The sequence below is a fragment of the Urocampus carinirostris genome, chromosome 9 (genome assembly GCF_059441175.1).
Source record: "Urocampus carinirostris isolate Australia breed hairy pipefish chromosome 9, RoL_Ucar_1.0, whole genome shotgun sequence".
In the NCBI taxonomy this organism is placed as follows: domain Eukaryota; kingdom Metazoa; phylum Chordata; class Actinopteri; order Syngnathiformes; family Syngnathidae; genus Urocampus; species Urocampus carinirostris.
Window position 1 is genome coordinate 7,388,611 of NC_142357.1, and position 18,350 is coordinate 7,406,960.

General features: G+C 38.8%; 1 protein-coding gene across 1 annotated transcript in view; it reads right to left on the reverse strand.

Annotated features, from left to right (window-relative positions):
* tenm1 (teneurin transmembrane protein 1) overlaps nt 1-18,350 on the reverse strand; it is a 381,706-nt gene that overhangs the window by 181,994 nt on the left and 181,362 nt on the right. Inside the window, exon 6 of the mRNA XM_088344425.1 lies at nt 13,499-13,669. Coding sequence (XP_088200551.1) covers nt 13,499-13,669 — 171 coding nt within the window. The remainder of the gene's footprint in view (nt 1-13,498; nt 13,670-18,350) is intronic.

An 18,350-nucleotide genomic window follows, 5' to 3' on the forward strand; every position in this document is an offset into this window, starting at 1 on the left:
GCACTTTGCCTTTGGATTTCTCCATCCCTTGTGAATGACTGCAGCTGGCATTAATTTGTATGGCATTATCCCAAAAAGTGTGAATGTCCCTTACAAGGTGCCCCCAGAGGGCAGGTGTATGCTACACCTAAACAGGGGACTATGACATGTGTTTTAGTGCAAGGGTTATGTATTAACTATAGACATTTACCATGGGATATGCAACAAAACAAATTAAGGTAGCGTTTTCCAGTTGTAAATTGTAATCAAAACAACTTCCTGCAACTTGGAAAGTACGCTACATCATACTGTCATTTTTCCCCAACACTCATCTGAAATACAAATATATTTACCCAACCTCTAAAAAACATATGTTTTGAATGTGCACACAAAAGATTAAAAATTGCATCTTTAAATCACAAATATATTTGTGGCTCTGCAAAACACATGCTGGCACAATTTATTTTATTTTGATTATACTGGAGAATTTAGCTTCAATTTGGCCATTCAAGACGTGAACCCTCATATTTGAAAAGACAATAGTCAAGCCAAGTCATGTTTATTAGTATAGCCCTTAATCACAAAGAGTCTCAAAGGTCTGCACAGACCACAGATTATTGCAAACCACAGACTATTATGACACCATCCCTTCATCTAAAACCTACACGAGGGCAAATAATACAACTATTATCAACATAAAATATAGGTTATTCATATGCTACGGAGTAGAAGTGTGTTTTAAGCTTAGACTTAAACATTTCCACTGAGGTTGCTCTTGCGGTATATCAAAGGTGGTATAAAAAAACGCAAAAAGTTGAAATCCAATTGTATAAGTTCCTCCTGACTATAGGTATTATTGGCCACCCATGTGTCCAGAAAAGAAAGCCAAAAAGATAAGAGTACGGTAATAAATAAAGATCTGTGAGCCGCTACGTCCATGCGCGCCACCATCATTATCAGGATACAGAACTGAACCTTGTCATTAATGTACAGTCCCATTCTTAAGCAAGGTTAACCAGTGTTTTATTTTGCATGATTTGTTTTTTTTTTGCCTTTGGGTAGAAAATGTTTTTCAATGTATTAGTTCCTGTCTTGATGGTTCTGAATCATTTACCTGAAGGGTAACTGAGGCTAAGCAATGGCATATGAATAGCAATTGTTTTAATGGGAAAAAAACAATGTGAGGACAAGTAACAAAACAAATGTGTTAAGAATAAAAATTCCAAAAAAGAAAACATCTTTACTATCAATCTTTTACATGTGCATTGTAAATTATGCTAAGCACAAAGAGAGGACACATGTGGTGCTGGATTTAAAAAACGAGCGATTAATTAATGGGGAGGAATGAATAAAAAAAAAAAATCCATCTTTTTACAAACTTAGATGTTTACCACAAAAAAGACCAGAGATAATTTGAGTATCTGAGAAAAACAATCCACAGCCCAAAGCTCGGGGTCCTTTTGTTGGTGATTGGACAGAGAAAAAAAACATAGAAAATGCTCTCCAATTGTAGTAATAGAATGTAAGCAGCTTGGCAGTACTAAATCATGCTTTATACATTCATACTGAGGATACCTCCTCAGTCTATTCCCTTTAATGCTAATCCTTGTCCCCTTGCCTCGCCACAAAAAACTAAAGGCCAGCAGAGGGATGGATGTCCCGAGGAAAGCAGCCTTTTATTCAAGTCTAGATGAATAGGGGCATGGCAGTTGGCACAGGGCATGCAGGTAGACACGAGCGCAGGAAGCACGGCAGGCCAATTGACTGGCAGGGAGATGAGCGCCTAGGTCCTTCTGATGCTAATTACTCTACTGTAGCTCTTCTTGTCTGACGCAATATGAGGACAGACACCAGAGCTCAGGGCATCGACAAGCGGCCGTGGGGGTGGGGTATAAAAAAGATGGGTGAGGGGAATGAGCCAAGAACAGAGTAGCAGGTCCAGAAGAGAAGCTGGCAGCGTCAACTTTCTGCTGCTGATGCAAGAAAGAGGAAAAACACTTCTTGCATCTCTCTCAGCTTAAAAAAAAAGACAAAAAAAAAAAACGCTGCTTCTGCTTGAAACAAAGGATAGTGGAGACACTTTATAGAACCAGCAGAAAATTGTAACACTGATATTTGAGCTAAACAATATTTTGGTGTCAATCAGTGTTTAATAGATAATCGGGGTAATTCTGAAACTAATTTAAACATAACGGTGGTGCACAGAATTTGGAACTTTTCAACTCACTGGCTTCTGTCATTATTAATAATATTGCAGCATCTGTCAAGCTATTTATGTTCCTTGTGCAATTACATGCATTTCTTAGACCAACTCGATTAAACCTTTTTTTTTCATATTTTTGGGGAGTTGGGCTGGCGTTTAGACTGCAGGCTACTTGAAACAAACGTTTTCTTACTTTCACCATTTTCATGCTATGCTAACAGATAACATAAGGCAACTCCTTCCTACCATCACCCTTCCTCTGTTTTTTTCTTTATGTGTTCCGCAGCTGGAACAGCTAGGCTGAAACTAAGGTATAAATAGATAGGCGCGGTGCTTAGAAAAAAAAAAAAAGAAGTTTTTTTTAACTTAGTTGGACATTGTTAACACATATGTAATAGAGAAACTATTCTACTTTCTACTTTTTAAAGACACCTCGAATGATGCACCACACATTCAGATATCAAATCATTTTCAATTTATTTTTCAAAACTGGAAGAAGTAGACAATTAAAAAAAAGGGGGAAAAATGTACAATATATAACATAAAAATCATTCTATTAATAGTGAGTGCAGAGAGTCATCAACTCAGTCCAGGATATCTTTGGCTGCAGAAGAGCCAACAGCATCATAAAGGATTCGTCCCACCCAAGCCACCACATATAAACTTTTTATTTTAGTTTCATTTAAAACAGTGACTTTCAGGCCCAGAGATCATGGCCCTCTAAACAAGCGCAAAAAACTAAATAATATGTATCTTGCCTGGGTATAAAATAATTGGTATTAATATTTTGTTTCTTGACGTAGTTTGTAATTTTGTTGCTGCCAAATGTTCTTGCACTATTTTTCATTGCAATATTGTAACAGTGCACACATTTCAGGCGAGTCTCTAAGCTTATGTTGTCAATATCTTTGCCTTTTTATCCTGACATTTTTCTTGTTTCATTTTTTAATTTTAATTATTTATTGTGTGTTTATCCTGGGGAGCCATGTTCAACTATGTTGTACACAATGTTTACTATGTTTTTATCAATGAAATTACAGACAATTGTAATTCGAACATGATGGCAGAATGAGAAAATCTGTGATTTACAAAGAAAATATAGAAAGCTTATATTTTGCACAGTGAATTATGTTTGGAAATTGAGGAAAAGCAGTTTTAATTCAGGGTTTACTTTAACCCAGTGGGTCAGGTGCCAAATGAGAAAACAAACAGACAAAAAAAAAAACATTCAAGAAATACACATGCCTGATTAGCTTACAGCTAACTGAATCCTTGTTAGACTCCAAGTGGGGTGAGTTGTTTGTCATCTCAAATACCCCAGACCATATCATAGCACATATGTTACATGGTGAGTTTCTCACATTAGCATAACCATATATTTCGTTCTTTTTGCGAGCGAAGGCTTGCACTGGTACTGTAATGTTGGTATGCTTTTTAAATTGAATGTTTAGTATTGCGTAATGCTCAAGTTGTCTACCGAAAAAAAAAAAAAAGATTGCTGTAGATGGCTTCCATTTTTGTGCATGTATATAGCGTTATACCGTAAGACTACTCAGACATGAGCAAACACACATGAAGTCAAACAAAATCAGAAAACTGCTGTTTTCTCTCTTAGTCACCAACTGTTCGCATGTCTGCTAGGCTCTCCAACAGTAATTTGCATAACGGTTTTAAAATAATCTATGGACCACATTTTTGCACAGTAAACATTTAAAGACAACCAACTGGTAACTAGGAAGAGAAAGCTTAGTTCTATGACGTAACAAGGGATGCATGAAAAAAAACAGAAGACATTAGCAACATATCGTTATGTCAAATAATTATCAGGGCAGTTTGCCAAGCTATATTAGAATTGCAAGCTTACTAATCAGACCTTTGGCACATTATTATCCTGCAATAAAATTATGTTCTTGGACTAGGAAAAAAAACACACTCAATCGTTAGCATGTTCTGTATGTGAATGCTAATTGCAAACTGTCATTTCCAATATGCTCTCATGCCACATGCAGATATGTCACCAGAGTGATTTGCAGGCATGGTGGGAGCACATTAGCAACACATCAGTGCAATGTACCCTGTTAGCTGCTGATTATAGGACTAATGTTGCGCTACTCGTGGAATACAAAAGAAGAGTAGGCAGCAGAGCTGTTTAGGGAAATGAAAACCGAATGCACACATTCACTGTTTCTTGTGAGTTCTGGTCAATTGGTTTTCACAGTGTGGGCGGAGCTGGATCATGATCACCCTGAGTTAGTGTCTTCCGCAACAGGGTATGCATGTTGAGTGTATCGGTTGTTCGAATTAAGTGCGACAAGGAGATAAACTTATAAAAAGAAGATGCACAAAAATTTCATCTGCGCATGAATTGACACTGCTAGGACCAATTGAACTATGTGCAGTTTTATTGCATTGACAGATTGTAAATTTATAATTATTTGTGAGCTTTTTATGGGTTTGTAAAATTTGAGCTCTATCTCTCTGGCCCATGTCTGAATTGTATCATTTGGGAGCACAACATTCTGAATTGTGTCAACAGGACCATTTGCTAAAAATAAAGCCCATCTACCTGGCTAGTTAATTATTGTGAGCTACTTTAGGACTCAGAACATAGGGTCTAATTCTTTTTTTGTTGCCTTGGGGTTATTCAGATAAAACAATTACAGTTCGCGTAATCTTGTTTCAAGCGAACTAAAATGTTATTAGCCCTGAGATTCTGATGAAGAAAGGAAATGTACAACAGTGCCGCCGATGTTGAGGTTAACAGGACATGTCCGGGGGGATGGGGACTGAAACTGTATGTGTTTGATGTCAATCTGGCTCAAATTGGTGCAGACAGCAGTCATAATGTTACACGTGCAAGCAAAATGCTGCAGGAGGAATTCATCATATCACAATGAGTGAGGTCCTTATAATGACTTTGATTTCATGGAGGTCTTTCTGAGCAGGTGGCTTAATAAGCTTTCACCCACATTTTTCTACTCTGCAGTCTAATGAGTGTCAGTCAGCGTCAAGAGACGGTAATGCTCTTGGCCTCCAGGCCCTCCATTACTCTCCAAACCTTGCTTCTAACCATCAAAGCTGCAGGCTACAGTGGAAATGTGATTGACAAGATCGCCTGCATGCCAAGTTATCCCAGGAAACTGTGAGATAGATTGCCATTGACACATTTGAAGTGTAATCACCGTTATTCTTTTGAACTCGCCAAACCTCTTAACATGAAATGAAAAATAATTTTGTAATATGGTCCTTGAATTTCGTTTAGTTCCTTCAGTTCACTGCTCTCTGTCACGTTCCAGTGTGGCTGTAGGATTTCTCTCTATTTTTCTACATATCTCCTCTCAATCTCTCTCAACCTTACCTTATTTGGTCACTCGTTTCCGGGTAAAATTTTCCTCCTCCCAGATGAGGTCAGGTGTACTGATTTACCCCCTTTCACGATTCTCCCTCGTCACTATTTAAACACTTGGTCCCCTTGGCTTTGTGCTAGTTTGTTGCTTTCCTTGTCAAATCCCAAGCACTTTTGTCTCAGCCCTCTTGTTAATCCTAAACCTTGCAGGCCCTTCCAGATCACGACCACCACCTGCCACACCCTTTGGTGAATGAGTTAACTGGAACAACAACCTCTCTTTAAGATTGTTTTCTTCTTTTAAACATGGAAGGAAATGATTTGGACTTCACATACAATGTGAAGAAGTAGAAAAATTGTGTAACCACATAATAATGTAAAAAAAGAACATTTTCTTATACTGACCTGGCGCAATTGCTTTTAGAAATAAACATTTTTAATAGTTTGTTTTCGAAATTCCCACTATAAATGGCTAATAACTAATTGGGTACATCACCAGACCTTTTACAAAAATGCTAACTGTTGATGGGGGCAACGATAATTTAGAAAACAATTTTCTTTGAATGGTTTTGATATCTATCCAAATATATGTATTTGTGTTTTAAAGGTGTAATTTTGTAATTTGTAAGTTGCTATTTTCTTGGAATCATTTGATAATCTTTTGGCTGCATGGTGTTATACAAAACTGCTGTGTCTTTAGTTTCAACTTCCGTATAAAACGGTCAACATAGACACTTTGCATAACGATTGTTAAAAAATATGCCTTTCTTGTACTTTCCTTCATTTTTTTAAAAAATAAGGGAAGTTTCTGAATGTAATCAATAACATTTTAAATATGACAATAATTTTCAGATCTTGTAAGTTTGTATACTGAGATTAATGACCTGAAACTTACAGCCCCTTTTAAAATTGTGGAGAAAAATATATATTAAAAAAATAACAACAAAAACACCCACACAACAAAGAAAAGCATACAAGTATGCTTTGGTTATCATTTATTTAAGTATTGATTATGGTAAAACACACTGATAACAATTTTTAGAGTTCCTTTTTTAAGCTTCCTTATACATGTAAAACCTTCGATTCCTTATTTTTCAAGTCTCTCACGGTGGATGCTTGGTTTCCATGTTCTTCCACGTAGCATAGAAATCAACACACCATGGTGACAAAAACACGGAAAGCATTCAATAGAGGGCAAGTGAGGTTTCGGATTTTAATTCATATTGCGTGGACAACTCTCTTCAGCTTCTGGTAGCACATGCACTTTCAAATTGATAGATACTCTACGGCATCGGCGTCCATGACCACTTCCGCTGACAAGTGACATCACGCGTCCCCTTCCGCGCCACCAGGACAGCGATCAAACAAGAGGCGCAAAAAAATCACGGGAAACGCATAGAAGTCGAATTTAGTTGAAAATGTGAACAATCTCACAAAAAATGTTGTATTCTTGACTCAGCCAAGACTCGAACCTGTGGTCTCCCATTCTCAGGAGCAAGGGCTCAACCCTAAGGCCACCGAGATGGTCTCCAACCACCACCCTGCATGAGTGACAGTGCACCCGACAAGTTGAAGAAAATGAGATGTTCATGTGCCCCTAATAGGTGTGAAAATACAGTATATATTTTTAAGGTGGTGACGGCCCTGGGGAATAAACTGTCTCTGAGCCTGTTAGTCTTTGTTTTAGGGGACCTATAGCGCCTTCAAGAGGGCAAAGGGTCAAAAACGAGTTGGCCGGGGTGATAGGAGCTCTATTGTACCTATAAGCTTTATATTGTTCAGCTAAAACAAAATTATCAAATACGTGTTGCACTTTTTTCTGTTTTTTCTTCAAGACATCGTAGAGTAAAATAATATCAATGGAACTGACCCGACATATGTTGTCCGAGTTTAATATTTCTAAATGTTAAGCTTTATGTTTTCAAATTAAGGAGAAAACACCCAAGTTTGTGCAAACATCACATAACCAGTAAATGTCCCACTACTTGCCTTGTGTGATTTGAATGCAGGATGAGTTGCAAATGGACAAGTTGCTACTCAAAGCTTCTTCATCTTAAGGCTTGGGGTTCACTAAATCACTATTGGGTTTTTACAGAAACATGCGCTCGAGTTTGTGTGCGTGGGTAGAGGTGTTGGGCTCACATCCTGAGAATGTATCCCAGCGTGAGAAAATCAATGGGACTAGTGTAACATGGACTAGTCCATCAGCTTTTAGTCTCTCTCGCTAGCCTTCACTCTCTCTTTCTCTCTCACACTTAAACATTCGGAACAGACTTATTTTCCTTCACACTGCTCCCACTTCCTTTAACTTTCTCGTAGCACAGAATATTGATGTACTTTTTAAGAGCTTTCTGTCACATTCTAGCAGTCTGCACTCCATTTCCAACATCAAGCGGGAGTAAAAGGAATATGGCTTTGACTCCCCTTCAATCTATGAATGCTACCATGGTATTGGCTTAAGTGCCCCGATCATCTGCACAACGGGTCAATGCCCTGGTGAAGTTCACTGTGCACATTTTTCTACAATTAATTTACATGATACCTCCTCAGTGTCACAAGACGAAAACTATCATTATTGCAGATATGTCATATGCAGAACATGCCAGCTAAATGCTTACGGTGACACGATTGGTATTTCTGTGCCACCATGTCAAATGAAGAGAATCGTGTGAACTCACAATTACTCAGAAGAGTTTTTTTTTCCAAGGGGTAAGTGGGAATTACTCTAGTGCTAATTAAAAATATGTCCTTATAAAGGACTATGAAAGGTGTCTCAGAATGTGGGAAACTGCAAGAGAGATTGCGGAGTGACTGTAAAAATGCCGTGTGTGTTTAGATTTAAATAGGAGAGCATCTCAATACCGATATCCTCTTGCAGAAATAAATAATAGCAGTCTTTTTCCGTGTTTGCATTGAAGGTACAATACGTAATATTTGACTGCTAAGTGTCACGCTATCGTATAGTGCTACATACTTCAAATGTATTTCTTTGTCTTACAAGGCAACTATTGACTACAATAATCAACAGAAAACATTTTCACTTATTAAACTACATATTTGAAGCATTAATATGTAAAATTTGTGAATTTTCAAACCTAGAGACTCAGTCCAATGAATAAAATTGAGAGCAGGAAAGTGAATGTATTCTCCTTTAATTGTTCATGTTTGGTTTTCAATTTTGCCTGTAACTGGCACCTCTTGCCCATAGTCCAATTGCAGCCTCTCTGTCAAGCTTTCACGGGGCACTCCTTCACATTTTTATATTGTGTCAGCTAGACTTGGGATGAACACAATATTTTATAATTTTTTCTTTTTTTTTTATTTTAGTATATACATTAGGTAACAAAATTCTTGTTTCTATCATTCCCAAACATATTGACAGTTGAACAACAGTTTTGGTTGGCCGAAGCCAATTCAATTCATATCTATTACAAGATCATCTGATATCAAGCTTACATGTTTAGTTATTAGCTGAGCCATAAACAACATCAATGTTATCATCAAAAATAAAAGGCCCTGGGGTTGCCGGGCTGAGCGAATATTGCATTTGGCTGTTTGGTGTTTGAGGGCTGCATTGTCCAATTTGCCTGCCACAGGGCTACATGAAAGCAGACCACCCGAAGACAATGGGTTTCTTTAACACATAACATAGCAAAAGACACTCACGGAGGCCTACAGTAGAACTATGTAAATGTTTAAGTAAATCGTTTCAGATGGTTCTGAGCCTATAAATCACATACAAACACATTCACACACAAATCGGGATTTATAGTATTTTAAATTTAGATTAGATATGCCTTGTTTATACTAGTAGGATTCCATAAAACATGATTCTTGAGTTATGGGTTGAGTTTTACTTGTTTAGATTACTTTTGGATTGGAAATTCTGCAAATAGGAATAGATGTTTTTAATTGTTAATCGTAAGTTATGATAACATAATTATTATATTTTACAATTCATCTCATCTCATTAGCTGCACCGCTTATCCTCAGTAGGGTCGCGGGGTGCTGGAGCCCATCCCAGCAATCATCGGGCAGTGGGCAGGGGACGCCCTGAACTGGTTGCCAGCCAATCGCAGGGCACACAGGGACAGACAACTCGCGCGCTCATTCACACCTAGGGACAATTTGGACCGGCCAATCCACCTGAAATGCATGTCTTTGGAATGTGGAAGGAAACCGGAGTGCCCGGAGGAAACCCACGCAAGCACGGGGAGAATTATCTGTGATAAATAGAAATACAAGATTAGTGTGGTATCTTTACATAGTATATACAGATTATGGATCACTTACTGGCCTCATTGAGTACATTTTGGGATGTAACAAGTTTCATTCTGACATTTGTGATTTGCTTTGTTTTTGAAATATAGGGACATAATTCAGCAAATTGTCTTCCATCAATCATGGATGCCCTTGTAGTGCCTCCTTTCTCCTACTCATCTCTCTAGTGTCATGTATTTATCCTTTTGCTTCCTCGAAGCCTCTACTCAGCGAGCCTTGTGGTGTAATCTAGGGGATTGTGTGGTTTCTGGATGTGAGAGGTGATGGCTACAGCAGGATAAGGGTGATAATCTGACGCACTGGATTAAAACCCAATCTTTAATCTCTCTGGCCATCCTCAGTGTAGGAAATACCTCACAGAGTAGTGAATTAATCTCAAGACACCTTTTAGACTTTGCCCATTTTTATGCCCTGGTTTTTCCTACACCTAAATGCTGAAACAATTGATGGTGATGCAACAGTCCCAAGTAAATTAAATGACCTCTGTACTCTATTATCAGGGATTTAACTCCTGATTTGTGTGCTAATCCTCTGTATGTGAGGATTCAATAAGAACGGTTGCTTTAGGGATGTCCCAGGTTGCCTAAAATGCAGCAGGCTGCAGTTTGCCTTCAACCTTCTCTCTCTTTGAGTGCTGAACATGAGCACTGACAACTTTGCAATATCCATCAGCCGACCATGAAGGTGGTTGTGTCCTGCCTGACATTGTGACCTGCAACACTCACAATTAATGTACCGTATCATGGAGTTCAATTGGTGTTAGTAATTCCTCGGGCTAGTTGGAAAGTGACTGTTGAGAGTCTATTCAAGTCACGTTGTGGCTAAGAGGGAACATGATTAACCAATTATCTTACCTTTCTTTTAAATGACTAATATGTCCAAAACTAATTTGTGAAGTGAGGTCCATTATCTGAACATGCATCACACAAAGCAGAGTGCGTGTACAGGACAAGGTTCCAATCAAAATGGGCTGTCTTTTAGCCATGTTTTTGGACAGTGCACACTGTTCAATTGTTATGCTTTGTTTGGACATTGAAGGATTCTAATGCGTGTACTGTATAAGCAGAAAATGATTGCAAGACCATTTGCAGAGGCAGAATGCACATGAAAATGTATGCATGTGAGAGCTTGAAAATTATACAAACATACCTAATGCACTCCGTTTAAGCATTATTATAATTGGATTGGAAGAAAATATTTTCTTATTGAAGCACTGACATGACATTCACATTTACATTTATTTATTTATGTTAGATAAAAAAAAGACTTGTTCTGCATCATGCTGAAAAATCCTTCACAGCTGTGAATTATATCTTTTTGGCGACTAGTATATAGTTGAATGAGAATATGCCGTCTCCTAATTCTTAATACTAGTATAATTTCTAGTATAGCAAGCAATCTAGTTAAAATAACTGAGATGAGACTCAGGCCAAACCTTCCAGTTCCCAAATGCTAAAAATCTATAATAATTAAGACCTTAGGGGCCGGTCACACAGACATTTGCGGCTGAATCACGGCCAGAAATTTCTGCCTTTGAGGCGGACGCTATTGGACGCAATGAGATCGCCATTCAGACGAGATACAGCAGTGCTTAACACGAGGTCGGAAATTCGCGCGCGGGTGGCAGCGCGAAAAAGTTTTGCGCTGCTCAATTCTTCAGAGAGCGGGTACACAGCCTTTCACGAGCGTATCGAGGTTGAACCACGGCCAGAAATTTCTGGCCGTCAAGCAGATGCTGTTGGGCGCTGTTGGACGTTTTGAGACCGCCATATAGACGAGATACAGCAGTGCTTTACTCGCGGTCGGAAATTCACACGTGGTTGGCCGCGCGCAAAACTTTTGAGCTGCTCAAAAGTTTGAGCACGTGTTAAACCGCGTGCCGCACACGTGGTCAACACGAGGTAATGACGCAGAAATGACGCGGAACGACGTGCTCTGGCCGCGGCCAGGGCGTGGTTACACATGGGTAGGACGGGAAATTTCAGCGGGTAATCGTGGGTGGAGCATGGTAATAGCATGTTCTGCGCCTGTATCGCGGTGTTATTACGTGAAATTAGCGTGTTAGGCGTGTGACAGTCAAACGCCTTTCTCCGCGTATATACAGCGCGATTTGCCGAAAACACGTCAGTTGTGCTCGAGACGTCAAGGGGGTGAACATGGATCCCCGTCAGCGTAGTGACCTCGTCTTAATCCATTTTTATTTCTTGACATTTCTTTTCAAGATAATAAAATAAAAATGATGCCATAGCTTGAAATCTTGATCTTCACTGGACTGTGTCTTGAGCGGTTATGATTTCTACAGCCCGGTGTTATCCGAGAAATGCATCCCTGACGAGATTCGCATCCCCACTTTTACCTCGTTTTATCTCACTTTTAGGGAATGTAATGGCGAACATATAACCAAAACCACTTCGTCTTGCATTTGTTGGGAATGTAATACAACTTAAACAGTTCCGTCTTTGTTTTTGTTGTGAACGTAATCGAACGGTAAATCCCCCCCCTCGCGTGAACGCGCATTCTGCTGCGCTTCCAACAAAAGCGATCGTATTCTATATAAAACGCTTATTAAAACAATAAAGCGAGCTAATTATAACAATTGGGAGATCCTAGTCTATATAACGCGTTTATTTAAACAATAAAGTGCGATCATATTCTACAAAATGCGTTTGTTAACGCGGATGAAAAAGTCACCAACGTCAATGCACGCTTCCCACAAAAGCGATCGCAGCAGAATGCGCGTTCACGCAAGGGGGTGGGGGGGGTGGATGTGTTGCGTAGGAGTCGGATTTGAGCACAACACCGGCTCGGGAGCTTTTATACCCGTGGTCCACATGAGAAAATGACGCAGAAATGACGCGATGAGGAAGCGGAACAGTCACCGGCGTGTTTTGCGGGCATACCACCGATGAACAGCGGGTTGGCCAATTTTGCGCATTTTCCATCGCGGGCAACCACGGGCAAAAAAAAAAACGCATAAATTTGATTCAGCCGCAAATGTCTGTGTGACCGGCCCCTTATTTAAATTTTCTTTTACCCCAAATGGTTATAGAACATATTTAATGGACGAAGTAAGGGAGCAGTTTTATCAGTACAAGTATTCGATTCTTAGAAATGCTCAAGTACCAATATCAAGAACAGATACCACAATGTAAACAAAAAGCAAACAAAACAAAAAACACCAGGTTTCCCTCAATTTTGTTGGTGTTGCGTTCCTTTTGAAACCCAGGATAGAGGTGGATGGAGCAGGTGTGTCAATGCTCCATGTGTCAGCGGCGACTCTGGATACAAGCATCACCCTTCCCACGGATCTCCTCAGCTGTGGTGGCCGTCGGGACGGGAGTGTAGCACCTAACACCTGGCTTAGAACTGGTGAAAACCAGGATAATTTGACTACCATTTATTTAATTAAAGCTATGCGGGGGGTCGCAATGGATGTTGACGTAATGTGAACGTCAAATTGAAGAAATTCAATAGAGCGCGGGTAAATGGCACTGTGAGCAAATCAGCGTCCAGAATACAATGCCCGCTGAAAATCCGCAGAGTATTGGACTTACAGTCAAGCTCTTATAATAATATAATAAATCCAGACCGCCAGTTTTATTCCTTTAGCATCCTACAGTTCGCCTGACAGTTGCTGGAAGCGTAATACATATTCTCATTACTATTTTGTTTTTTTGGTTAATTCTCACCTCTGTCACTCGTATGTGTGTTTTCAGGGTTGAGCGTATCGAGCAGGTGGATGGAGCTAGTAGGTCTAGTTTTGCGGTCTTCCTGTTGATGGTCTGCTGAGCTCACACCATTCTCATACAGCTGGCTCTCACCGTGCCGCAGATGCCAGGTCAGACCTAACAGGTGGACCGCTGCACACAGACACACACACACAGGAAATTAGTGCGAAGGAGAGAAAATTCAAGAATTCAGCGTTTTTGTTTCTGACTCTCCTTTAAAGCCTATATCTTGGTTGTTATTAATTGCATTTGGGTATTCAGTCTCCATCACAGAAGCACACAATTAGCAGATGCATAACAACACAGGCAAACATACACTAACATGCATGGATCACCAACATTCACACACAAACACCCACACACTTTCACATAGATTGTAGCAGAGGTGGGCAATTACGAGAAATCTTCAGAACTTGAGCCCAAGGCTGATATTAAAGTGCTAACACAGTCTTTTGTGCATGACTAATGATGCTTTGAAACCCGTTGCTGATTCCCAATCCATATGGGCTTTTTAAACAACAAAGGGTATGGGAGGATACTGGATTTCAGCCTCATGCTCATCAAACTGTTTACTGGAAAAACAATCCAACACATTGTTAAATAGGAACAACCAACACCTGACCATTAAGGATATTAATGGCCTCGCAAGACTGCCAATGAAATCTTCCATTAACTATTCAACACGCTCGGACAAATCAAAACGTCCCATGTATAAAAAATCGCAGTCCTAAATTGCTTTCATTTGTACTTAAATCCTTGCTTTGAAGGAAGCATGTCTTTGCCCAAGCGAAGAAGAAAAAAAATGAAATAAATCACTGCCAAGTTTCCTTCTGTGACACCTTGTGAACATCAAACAAAAGCTAAGGGTTGATCCACGGAGTAACTATGCAATGGTGGCAGTCAGAAGCTGTCGGCAAGCATTGAAGATCAAAGAACTTCTGAAGACTTCAAGTATCTTCACTGTCTACCCCCCCTCTGCTGATTGGTGGCACCTACAAAAAGTACTTGATACAAACTTGCTAACCTCCACACAAAATGGCAGCGCAGAAAAAAAAAATGGCCAACACATTTGATGAAAATCAATAAATATTTTATGTGTACCTGTACATGATTGGACTCCCATATTGACATACTTGCAACTACTGTACGATCCCGATCATTTACCAGCTGGAGAAACAATTTTAAAATGTACTCAAGGTTTATCTATGCAATAATGTTTCTTCTCAAAAGTACCAGGAAACTATCAAAAATTACAACCATCTTTACAGGACAAATATGTGAAAAGACACATATTCTTATCCAGTTTTAAGCGGTATAGCAGTTTGGAAGAAAAAAAAAGGTAAAAAGATGTTTGGTGTTACCGACCCATACCTGTCAACCTCCACGGCACTATGCCCTTACAAAATACAAAATAATCTTACACCATATTTCTTTTCAAACGTGTTTATTTATGTAGTTTAACATGTTATATTGTACATGTGTTTCGTTATATCATATATATTGTTGATTAACATTTTGTTGTGAGATTCTGAGTTGCTCGACATGAATGAGGTTTATTATAAAAAAAGGTCCAAAATTAAGTAGCTTGGACGTTCACTGTAGAAGGAAAAATACATCCAAATATAATTAAGTAGAATAACACATTTTCTTATTCAAATTATGAATTCATTTTCTGCATTAAATTAGTGTTGGTTATATACTGATTAAAGGGATAACCACAAACTTGTCTTTTTTCATTTTCTCATTTTATACTTCCTTTTTTTCTCATACAACATAATAATTCGTAATATAATGCATCAAAGTAAGTGAGCTGTTTGAGAGCCGGCTCTCTCATTAATGAGTTGAGCCGAAAAAGCCGGTTCTCTAAAAAGAGACAGACTTGCTTTCACTACATCAAACCGCTCGCTTCGTTTGAAATGAAAAAAAAAACATACCGAGATAAAGGCTTCCGCGGCAAACTCATTTGACTTGATTGATTTGCCTTTTCATGATAGTCCGTGTATACCGGATGGTACCCATAATTGACAAATTTGCGTTTTTCCTTACAGATTCTTACACGTCTTAAAATGCATAATAAACGTGCTTTGTACGGCAAAACCGTACAGGTTGACAGGTATGCTGACCAAAGATATCCGTACAAATGATTCGGAAGTTTTTAAGCATATATGGCTTGATTAGTTAAATTTCATTACACAATAAAATTTAAGTTTTTTTTCAGTGAAGAAAGGTAAAAAATAGAATTATCTATTGTTGCATAGGTTACGTCCCAACTAATGTAAGATCCGGCCTAAAATAATCCGGCCCAAGCCCGGCCAGCGGGTATAAAAGCCTGAACCAGCCCGAGCTTCACAAACTAACTTGATTTGAGGGATAGAGCCCAAAGCAAATACAAATGTTTATATTTTATTTGTGAGGCCTTGGAAGGAAGAAAAGGGTGATTTTGTCTGTCTCTGCATCCCCCCCGCACCGCGCCCGGTTTTCTGTGTCCGACAGAACCATCACGCTACCACTCTGTTGTGTACATGGTGCCACTATGCCACTGTCAAGTTGCACCCACTAAAACAACTCCAAAACGTGTTTTCTGCACCGAATTATTCTTTTTTGTTCAAGTTTAAATTGTTATAACAGTCTACATATAATGTCTTGAAAGTTGATAATAATTAATTGTTCTGATCATAGGAATTATTAATTGTGGATGCTTTGCCTCAAGAGGTAATAGCATATATTAGTCAATAATTCTGGTAATTGTGATTATGTCTGTAATTTACAACTTTTTAAATGTTTTATTTTTAGTAAAATATAATAAAACTATAGAAAGAGCAATAAATTATGGAAGTTTCTTCTATTTTTTATTATAAGGTTGTTCAAACAAAATAAGTGGCGGAACAAATTTAACCGTACTGCCATCCTGAAATGTTAGTACAGTGGAAGCCAGGACGGATACTCAACAAAAATAGGTATGTTAGAGAAATGATTATAAATTCACTGTCTCTAATTTAAAAAACAGACAAACAAACAAACACAGTAATTTGTTGTGGCCTATGAACTGATTGAAATCATTCTGCTTAGAAACTTCTCGACCGCACCTTGGTGATACTCTGGTGAAGAATACCAAACTGCACAACTATCTACAATACTGATTGTGCTAAAAATAATTATGAGTATAGTTTTGCTAGAAAATTACTTGAGATCTCAAATTCCTTGAGTAAAAGAGCACTGAAAACAAGAGAGGAACCTTTATAATGGCTTTAAAATATTTCTAAAACATTGCGATTGGTCATTTTTGCTTTTAAAGGATGAAAGACTCACTCGCTTTAAAAATTGTCGTTGGTTCTTTCAGTGAATGTTCAGGAAAGGATGAGGATTGGGCAGATGTGTGATGGGAAAGGCGTCAATAAATTCTTCAGTTCGGCATAGAGTCAATGTTGGATTATTTCTCTTCTCATGCAGAATCTGAGTTCTTTGTAGGAAAACAGTGACACTTACGGTAACAATTTAGGGCCATGAGAAAGATTTCATGCAACTATTAATTTGTGCCAATTGAAGTGTCAGTATGTGACGAGGCTCATCATGGACATTCAAAGACTGCACTTTCGTCCAAATTCGCTTTTTCTTTCAACTTTGAGTTTTTTATATTAAAATGATTTGGGCTTGGGGGATTTTATTGTGTTATAAATGCATGAAAAGTAAGATTTAATTATCCTGGAGAAATAGCAGTACAAACAGTTTTGTTTTTTAAATGAATGTTCGATTGGAGTTTGCTTCAATTAATTATACATTAATTTATTGTCTTTGACTTGACTCGAAGACTCGGGTTGGTTTGATCCCTTAACCACTAGGGTCATAGAGGCACCATTTTCTGTGGTGTGTCTTGGGCAAGTACAACTTGGTGGTGCCCATCCCTCTCCAGGCCAACATGTGTTAACACCCGGTCTCAAACTGAGGACCTTTTGTGTGTTAGGGGAACGTGCTAACCACTATGGTACGGAAACATGAAGATTCAGCAGAGAGCCTTGGACACAATAGTAACTAAATCGATGGCTGTGTTGGTACATTTTTATAATCAGGTTGATAGACAACATGTACAAATAACAATGTTGGCTTTATGTAAAACAGCAGCTTTAAAACTTAACCACATGTTTGGCCTTCACAGCAATATGCATACATTATACCCCCTCTCCAGGAAACTGGTTACAGATCACAACACAATTCTACAGAAAAATGCCCACTATCTATGGTAGTTCAATCAAGTTAGAATGGCATTCAGATACCAAACAGGGTTTGCAGCTACCAATGTCCGTGCATTGTTTTCCAGTGGAATGGAACAATCTTTCAGTCTCCTAAATGAATGTTCCAAAAGGAATGACACAGCCTTCACTTTTCCAGAATTTCAGGAATTTGGCTCGTGGATTTCATTTTTTCTATTTTTGCTATTGTGAAAAGCTTTTCTTGTTCTTCAGAGTATCAACATTTGTTGGTCCTGCCCACCCCAGTGATGATTCTGCAGTAATAATCCTTAACCACTTCACTGTCCTCTGCTCTTTACTACAGCATCCCTAAAAAGCCCCTCTTGGAACACTTGCCCTTCGTACTCATCAGTCTATCCTCCCTTTTTTTTGTCTTGCACACTCTTTGTTTTACAGTTGTTGACCTTTCGCTTACAACACTTAGCGTTCAGAGTCACAGAGCTGTGATGAGAAGTCCTGATGAGAGCAGGAAGCTCGATTAGAATGTGTGTGCAGAATGTGCAATCTGGCGATTGTGAGCACTGGTAAAAATCTGCAATCTAGGAAAAGCTAAAAACATCTCATCT